At 33.5% G+C, this 10126-nt stretch overlaps 2 protein-coding genes across 2 annotated transcripts; both read right to left on the reverse strand.

Moving 5' to 3' along the window:
• Positions 1 to 3542: 3542 nt before the first annotated feature.
• LOC112504915 lies at positions 3543 to 4493 on the reverse strand. The gene has a single exon (XM_025108871.1). It carries the CDS (start codon positions 4491 to 4493, stop codon positions 3543 to 3545), a length of 951 nt encoding a protein of 316 aa, XP_024964639.1.
• Positions 4494 to 8769: 4276 nt separating this feature from the next.
• Positions 8770 to 9934, reverse strand: LOC112504916 (glucan endo-1,3-beta-glucosidase-like; the record flags this gene model as incomplete). Its single annotated transcript, XM_025108872.1, has 1 exon — positions 8770 to 9934. A coding segment is annotated over one exon (1047 nt), but the record flags the coding sequence as incomplete, so codon positions are not given.
• Positions 9935 to 10126: the final 192 nt, after the last annotated feature.

The raw sequence follows: 10126 nt of genomic DNA on the forward strand, positions 1-10126 counted from the left end.
AAAAAACCATAGAGCTCAAGGAAGGAAAGCAGAAAACCATAGAGCTCAATTAAAATATTAATTTTTTAATTGTTATTTAAATTAGGGTTTACTAAAAATACACTCTTTATATGATTATTAATTAAATAGAGTAATGGAGATGTTAGGAGAAAATTGTGAAAGATAATAATCAAAAATATAAAATTTAAATTATTTATTAAAATTWAAATTTAAAATATTTAAAATTTATTCCAAAACTATCTTTTTCTTAATTTTTAAATCAATTAAAAACCGAAAATCCATCAATTTGATCAAAACAATAGATGGTGTAGATTAGGTTGCATTGGTTGTAACCTTCAGATGAGTTTGTATTTGAAGATTTATCTATGTATATATATATATAGAAGTGTTTTCAAATACAAACAATGTAATTCTTACAAACCATACCAACATTATATAAGAAAACAATTGACATATTTATGAACAATTATCATGATTCATTAATTATGATTGATATATATATATATATATATATATATATATATGAAAGATGATAAGATTCATTTATTATGATCATGAATTTAAATTAGAAAATAAAACAAAATATATACTTATGACTAAATAGACGGCTAAGATTGGTTTATATATATATATACACACACACTTTGGATCATGTAAGACCAACATGTTTTCGTGAAACCACATTTTTATACTTGAAACTTCACAGAAAAGTATTGTGAAAGTAACGTTTAGAGTGTTTTTGCTAGTTCAATTTTTTTACTTTCACGATATTTTGTAGTGAAGTTTCAATAAAAATGTGGTCTCATTAGTTTCACGAGAACAGGTTGGTGTCACGTGAACCCAACCCTATAATATATATATATATATATATATATAGAGAGAGAGAGAGAGAGAGGTTCATGTATTTTGGCGTTGAAAATTCAAGTCAATTTGATTTCTAAATAAATGATTGATATTTAGTCTCTTCACATTCAGATCCACATGCACTAAAGTTTGGTAGGGTATTCCAAAGGGATACAATTTCCTGCGAAAGGTCTCATTTGGCCACATTCTYTTACAGTTATTGATGATATATATGATGGACTAAGCCACTTGGGTGTATTAAAAAATGAGAATAAGACTCGTTACTATCAGAATGTGTAATTTTATGAACAAATCAATTTGAATTGGGGTTTTTTGTTTTTATGCTTTTTTTATAGTAATAGTTGTTTTAATGATTACAAATCTTAAATGAGGTTCTAGTTTGCATAACATTTTCTGAATCAATAAAATGTGTTAAATCATTTGGAATTTGACAAAAATTTGAATGAAATATTACTAGATTTGACTAAATGTTTGGTTGATATAAAATGAAATATAATATATCAGAAAAATTGTAAATATGTTTATTTGGTTCATAGAACGTAACTTACTAAAAAGAAATAAAAAWAATAAAAATAAAATGCCATTTATTTTTCATTAAATTATAGATAATTATAAAATTCACGATTGATGCTGAAAAAAATGTAAATTATCATTTATTAATCAAGAGTAAATTATATATATGTATTTTTTTAGAAACAWCAATTTTATTAAGAAACCACCGAGGCTAGCAAGATGCTAGCACTTACAAAAGAGCCGTTAAAGGGCTGATACACCAAACATTCCAATCAAGAGAATTACAAGACTTCGATCTGAGTCTAATCCAATTAAAAGAAAAGAGCACAATATCCTTGTAAATTACCATCGGGTTTTTACCGGGTTTATTGAAGACCAACGCATTTCGATTCGTCCAAATTATCCAAATAAACGCCATGAGAATTACCTCCAAGCCCTCCTTAACCTTCTACACTTTGAAGGGAAATTGTGCTGCAGAAAAAAATTCCGCCAAATTGGTAACTTGACAAGGAAAACCCGACCACCAATTCTTTACATACGCACCGATCACCTTTGTAGTCGAACAACCAAACAAGAGATAACCTTCCGTTTCTGGTTGACTTAGGCAACAAGGACAGAGAACTGAGCTCACATGGACACCTCTAAGGAAGAGATTATGTCTAGTGGGAAGTCTAGACTTTGAAAAATGCCAGATAAACATATTCACTTTACCAGGAACTAATTTGTTCCACTTCGATACACTTCCGTCAGATTGTAAAACCCCTTCATCGATCTTTCCCCGACACGTCTTAACCGAGAAAATCCCATCCTCGGATAAAGCCCAGCGGCGAAAGCCATTGCTGTCAACCGACCAGAAATTATTAACATTCAACCCAACTTTCYGGATGAGAGTATCCCATTTAGCAATAGCTCCCCATACACCCGGTTTCTTACAACCGTCACTAAAAATACCCCCTCTAGCACCATGAAACGCCTTTATACAATCTCTCCAAAGACTACCCTCTTCATTTAAAAACCTCGACCACCACTTAGCAAGAAGGCTCCAATTGAGCGCCTTCAAACTACCGATACCAATACCACCTTTGTCCAATGTGTTGCAAGCAACTTTCCACCTAACCCAGATAATTTTCCTACTCTGCCCAGTCCGGCCCCAAATGAATTGATTCCGAAGGCTTTCAAGGGTGCTAAGCACTTTTTCCGGGACTTTAAACAGAGAAAAAAGATAAACTCCCAAACTACCAAGAACCGATTTACAAAGAATCTTCCTACCACCAAACGATAAAAACTTGGCCTTCCAGGCGGAGAGTTTCTCTTGGAATTTATCCACTAACTTATTCCAACTACTACTTCTACCCATCTGCGCTCCTACTGGAAGACCCAAATATTGAAACGGAATAGAGGAAATCTTACAATTCATTCTTTGGGCAAGAAACTCAGCTTCACCGGTACCCGCGCCAATGCCATATAAACAGCTTTTCTGCAAGTTGATTTTCAACCCCGAAGAARGATAAAAACATCTAAGTAAACGAATCAAATTTAGGCCATTCGAAAACGACCATTCCCCCATAAATAGAGCRTCGTCAGCATATTGAAGAATCTCTATTCTAGGTCCACCTCTGGGAAGGGACAACCCGTTAAAACACCTTTGATACGAGCTTCATACATAACCACCCTAAGAGCCTCCATAGTTATAATAAAAAGGAAAGGGGCAAGAGGGTCACCTTGTCGCACACCTTTCTCCATGATAAACTCCTCCATAGGACTTCCGTTCACCAGAATAGAGACACTAGCATTAGAGAGAATTCATCGAATCCACTTTCTCCAGGTATTACTGAAACCTATTTGCCACATAACATCGTCTAAAAAATCCCAGTTCAAATTATCGAAAGCCTTCTCGAAATCAGCTTTGAAGATTAATACTTTACGCTTTGTCTTTCTAGCCCAAGAAATAGTCTCGTTAACGATAAGCAGGCCATCCAGAATGCTTCGACCCTTAATAAAAGCCGACTGCTCCTTCCCGATAATCGAATCCAACACCCCTTTGAGTCTATTAGCCAGCAACTTGGAAACAATTTTACAAACACAACCAATAAGGTTAATCGGCCTGAAGTCTTTGAACAACAAAGGGTCCTTTACCTTTGGAATAAGAGTAATGAAAGAAGCATTCATCCCCTTCCAATTTCTGCGTTAGCCTCGAAGGATTTGACCGCTTTGAAAACATCGTCACCAATGACATCCCAAAACTTTTTAAAGAAAGCAAAAGAATAACCATCAGGCCCCGACGCTTTCTCATTACCACAACCCCAAACTGCGATTTTAACCTCCTCAAAAGAGAAGGGCAACTCGAGCGACTCCTTTTGACTTAGCGAGATTCTTTTGAAATKATTRCTCTTGAAAGACGGCCTACACACCTTATCTTCCGAAAATTTCTCTTTGAAGAAATCAAAAGCTGCTTTTTTCATCTCTAACGGATCACGAGTCCATCTTCCATTTACACCGATACCATGAATATTTAACTTGCTAAATCTGCATCGAAGAAGACCGTGGAAGAACCGAGAGTTTTCATCTCCTTCAAGAGTCCACCTAGCTTTGGCCTTTTGCCTGAGATCACTAATAACCGCTTCATCAATCTCCAAAATACGCTTCATAGTCTCTATTCTAGACTGCGCGACWTCAACATTCAGATTACCAGCTACCACAATCGAATCAAGATCATTGATCTTAGCCATAAGTAAGGCCTCCTCGGATCTTGAGGAGGCCGATCTTGAAATATTCCAAGCTTTGATCTTCACCTTTAGCCGCTTTAAATTGGAGAAAAGAAACCGAATGTTGTTAGGATTCGAGTAAGCGTTGCGATTTTTTATCCAGCCCTCTTTCACCATCTGCACAAAATCAGGATCATTAAGCCAAKAATTAAAAAGTTTAAAAGGGATMGGTCCAAAGTCAACTTCAYAGCCGTCAAGCAGGATAGGGCAATGAWYMGAATATAGAAACGGCAGCRCAGTCACACAAGCCTTAGGCCAGAAGGCGAGAAAACTCTGAGATACCAAGAAACGATCAAGTTTGCTCCATTTAAAGYCGTCCGCACTTTTTCTCGTGAACTTTCGACCACCCATTTTGAGATCCAAGAACCCGATCTCGGAAATAAAMTTGTTGAAGACCAAAGCACTCCCAGCATCAAACTCGGACCCAACCTTTTCCTCCCGACGTTTAACAACATTGAAATCACCGCAGCAAATCCAAGCATCAACAACTAAAGACTCCACTATCTTATTAATAATATGTATAATATTATATATATATATATATATATATATATACTATCTTATTAAGYAAATTTAGCAAAAGTCTTAAAGTCTTAAAATTCTAAATGACCAAGATACCCTTATTAGGTCACTTTTTCACCCCCTCCTCTCCTCACATACACTTACCCTCTTACATACACTAACCGATTTTTTTAAAATTATAATTATAAATTTATACTTTATACCCTTATAATTAGTTAATTAATTTACTTTATGTCCTTTACTTTTAAATGTTTCATTTTAAATCTTTATCAAATTAACATACATAATCGTATATCAATTAAAACATGTTTAAAAAATACATTTTTATTTTAACAAGTTACACCATTATAATCGTCTCGTTAATACCTTCGAAATGAGTCCAATATTGAATAGTTTTTGACTTAATTATATTATTATATATTATATGAAAAAATATTTTTAATATTTACGATTTATACTTTTATAGTTATTTATTTATATATATACTATATATTTTGGGGTTAGGCTATCCAAATTGCACTGTATAACATGTTCTGAATTAATATGTTCTTGGGWTTTTTTGAAATATATATATACATGTACTAATTCAACCTTAATCTGAGTTTCTGGACAAGAAAAATGGTAAACAGTTGAAATTTTATTCTAAAACCCAACTTTTTTGGTCTTTTCATGGCTTATGATCTGTCAAATTTGTAGTTTTCTTTATTGGTTTTGAGTGTTTATCTTAAAACTCAAGTTTCTTGGTTCTTTGGTCTTGGTGTAAATCGAACACATTTGTGGAGTCGTTTAAATATGTTGGATTTTAAATATATTGGATTTTAAAMTGTCATACAATTTTTTTCATCGATAGTCTGTAATTGAAACCATAACTCTTATTTATTCAAATTGTATTAATATGTAAAGATCAAGTGTAACATATATTATCGTCAAATCTTATCTTATAAAACCAGTGGAACTTCAAAATCGTTAAAATTCATGGCTCCCGCCGCATTGCGCGGGTACAAAACTAGTATATATATATATATATATATATAAATAATACAGAGACTTACTAATTTGAGACCTTTAAAATTCGTGAGATAAAAGAGGATAGAAAAAAGGTAAGGAACATCTAAGATGATATGGTCAACTTTTAAGCCGACGTATTTGGTTTTTAACAAATACATCTTAGAAGTCGGTGGTACGATTATTTTTAGCTGGGTCTATTCTCGTTTCTCAATTCACCATATTGGCTTAATCTATCATATAGAGAAATATCTTAAAAATGAACCAAAGGCTCCCTTATTGCTTGTTAAAATGTCCTGAACTGCCATTTTATTGCTTTTTTATAACAAAACTATATAACATTTTCATGTATCAAAAATACAATAAAATGGAAAACATTTGTTGAGATTAAGGTTGATTATCAAACTACATCAAACCAGATTACGTGTTTTTCTTATTAACATGAATATCCAACTTGCTATGCGAGCCGACTAATCACAGGGCAACCACCCGTTTCGTGGATAGTACAGAGTCACCACATTTGAACCTCCGTGGACACAAGAATTTTTTTATTCCTCATTGGATTCGAACCTCGGACCTCTAGTTACTTTTGATTTTTGGAATTCAAGCTCAAACCAATCGGACATCACTCTTATGGTTAGATCATGTGTATTAGAACTTTTTTTGATATGGTTATGTTCTGTATCTTTATGAAAACATACTTTATGATACGGTTTACAAATTATAAAATTGAAATTTAAATTGTAGTAAATCACACATTAATAATAATTTTTATTAGTTTATATATATATATATATATATATATATATATATATATATATGTAAGAACAGAAAAACTCAAAATTAAAACAAGTTTATGTCAAAACAAACCCAACCGAAAAGTTATTAGAAATTTAGAATGAGGGGCTCACATTAATTTTTTTGTCTCGGCCCAAATCAAGAATTAATGACCATGGTCTCCTTTGCCCTTTGACCTTTTTTCGAATGAAATCCCGTGTTTTCAAATCGTATGTATTTTTCTATATTTGTTAATTATGTGAAAATATATCATTAAAGAGATAATGAAAATATAGATGATGGCCACTTCGTCTTCAATCTTTCTTGCATTCAGTGTATCTATCTTCATGGTTCAATAGTCGAAAAGGGTATATTTGTAATTAATCAAGTAAATGATACTTGGGAGTTAATCTAGTGTTTGTCCGTTAGCTTTGTATATGAAATAAATCTTCTTGTATCCAAACATTATTCAAGAAATACACATTAGATTTTTTTTTCCTCTATATTTTGCTGTGAAATTTCAAATGTAAAAAAGTGGTCTCAGGACTCTCAAAAAAACATGTTAGTCTTACGTAAACTCAACTCTCTCTCTCTCCCCCTATATATATATATATATATATATATATATATATTACTCTGGGGTAGTTTTGTCTTTTAAAAAAAATGGATATGTAAGCCAAATGCTCGAATGATCAACGGAATTAATTAATCTAATTCCTCTATATTATGTCAAAATCYGGTAAACCAAACACCCCTTATTGTTGATATAAGATTTTTGTTTATTTTAATTTTATTTAATTCATATTCGTTTTTTTTTTCTGCTTATGTGTATGCATGTGATTGGTGGACATGAATGAAACTTGAAAATTTTGGACAAGTGATTTTTATCTGTCTCTCATACGCCTTTGCTTTTTGGTTCTTTCAGATGAATAAATGCCGTGTTCTATAATTTTATGTTTTTTTTCTATCCGCCAATTACTTGAAAACATATCGTCAGACAGATAATAAAAACATATATCAGTGTCACATCGCCTTAGATCTTTCTTACCTTCAATCTTTCTGTTAGCCCATTGTCGTTGCCTCCTGCTCTCAAACAAAAACACAAATCATTGTCACGTTGTCGTCACCTTCAAGGTATTGTCTTTTTTTTTTATAAGTATATAATATTTAAATACCACAAATTAAACTCACACACTTTTCAGCAAATGTGAGACTTGAACCCCTGACCTCTAGAAATGTGGGGTTACCTGATAGGCGGGTTTACACCCTCCTAAATTTCATATTTCTTTTGAAGGACTCTTCTGACCAAACCAAAAAAATATGTAATTGTCAGCAACGTTGTTTACTTATTTTAATCCAGGAAGTTTTTCTTACTTTATACACAATTAATAGATCATCGATTCAGATTGGCTAAAAAAAGAGATAAAATCCTCAATAAGCAGTTCAAATCGTTTTATCAGCATATATGTTCTATATTGATATAATATTTCTTTTGAAACCATCTCTATATTAACATAGTGATAGAAAGAGTATCGTTCTGCGTCTAAACTTCAATCAATTTAGTTTTAATCATGTTAATGGTCCCACATTATTGGTTGATCGAGAATCAAAGTGGATTTTTCAATAAATTACGAAATGCTATAGTTATTACATATGATTTCTGAATTTATTCAGAAATAATTCGCGAGATCATGCACCCTTCTTTATGCACCGACTTGCAATAAACTGTCTGAATAACGCTTCGTTTGCTTGTAAAACGAGCGAAACTACCAAGAAAGTGGTACAAGAATAACGCCTAAAATGGCATTATCATCATCGAGTATCACCATACGAATAGCCCTTTGGTTCAAGGTCGTATATTCAATGTTTATTGTTATATTATATACGTTTTAGTCTGTGTCAAATTTCTTTATTTTTGTTGTAGATAAAGAAAACTCAAAAGTCATAATCTAATTCAGTCACTCCACTGATCCAATGCAAAAAGTACTGAATTTGGCATGTGAATCAGTTTTTCGTTTTTTAGATTGCTCTTCAGTGTGTATGAAGTTAGGGATTTCAGATAAATTGTCGGGTGTTCATGAAAGATGGAGCTTCTTGTTTATTTTAGATTTCTTGATTAATCTTGTCCAAATTTAGATTTAGTTATGTTATGTATATTGTAACTTTGTTCTGTACGAACCATCAGACTTCAGTTTGTTTTGATTACAAGTGTCATGATGTAATCGGTGATATATTTTGAGGTATTAGGTATAAAATATTAATAGAAGTAAATATATAAAGCTTATAAAATGAAATAAATATGATTTTGTTCTGAAACCAGAAATGATACAAACCAATCTATAACTGACTTTCTTTATTCCATCATCAGTGTATTGAACAGTGGAAACCCACTTYATTGTCCATATGTATTATTATTTATAGTTTGGAAATTGTGGGTTTCCCTAATTGAAGTTCACTTCATACTTGGGTTGCTGATTTGGGGAGAAAATTCCGAAATGTTTTTCAGTTTCTGCTCCMTCTTTCTTATTTTCATCAAACATGGCAAATATGTACGTCTCTATGGATCTTCCAGGCTTCCTTGGCGTCCCGTTCGTTCCTTTGACATGTTGAATCAAATTGTTATTGTAAGTTTTAGCATTTTCCACTGTTGCTACAGGGTCGCCGCCTGCCGAAGGCCATCCGCTCTCTGACACCACAATCTCCACATCCTCTCCACCAAGAGGTGCTTGAGCTGCATAGTGAGCATCTAACATAGCGTCAAAAAGGTTGGAGTATTGTCGAKTGCCATCATTCACAACTGGTCCTGKTGCAGTAAACAATGCATACGGGAGATTTGAACTYGGGTTTCCAAAATAGGGGTAGATGTTAGCAAGCATTGGCAAGTTGTTTTGGGCTAGAAATCTAATTATCGGCTCAATAAATCCCCGCACATTGCCATCAAATGCGCCATTGCTTGGTGGAGAGGAGGTGGCTAAGAGACCGGTGTAGGTTGCAGTTGACACCTTAATTTGGCCCCCTAGACCTGCAGCGTTAATGGCGTTGTGAACATTTTGCATTGCTGGRAGTACGAAGCCTGCGTATTGACCGCTTTCCTTATTTGGATCGACTTCGTTTCCAACAGCGACGTATCTAAACTTGACATCTGGGTAATTTTGGATGTTGTCTCTAACCCACGTGGTTGCAGCATTTTGATCGTTGAGGGATTGCAGAGCATCATTAGGAACACCGAGCATGACTTCGATATTGGATCCCTTGAGGGCTTGAAGAGTATTTTGATCTGGATCRTATATACGCATCCTGGTTATGCCGTTGTTTTTGTAAAGYGTTACCACGTCMGGTTCTGAGGGCAAACCATCACCATTTCGTCCGTAGCACACGCCTACCGATTGTGCATCTGTTTGGCACCAAATAAGAATAAAATCATTTAAATACARTTCATCTTTCCCATAAACACCGAAAGTTAGAACTTTCGTATCAATTTGTAATTTCTYCTCAATAATTTATCATCTACTTTAAACGGTGCAAATACATGTAGCCAAARAGTATTTCCATGCTTGTGGGTATAGCCTAAAGTATTCCCATGTGCACATACATACATTCACACACATACATACATACATACATACATACATACATACATACATACATACATACATACATACATACATACATACATACAT

This window comes from Cynara cardunculus, unplaced genomic scaffold, assembly GCF_001531365.2.
Source record: "Cynara cardunculus var. scolymus isolate 2C unplaced genomic scaffold, CcrdV1 Un_Scaffold_7332, whole genome shotgun sequence".
Lineage (NCBI taxonomy): Eukaryota > Viridiplantae > Streptophyta > Magnoliopsida > Asterales > Asteraceae > Cynara > Cynara cardunculus.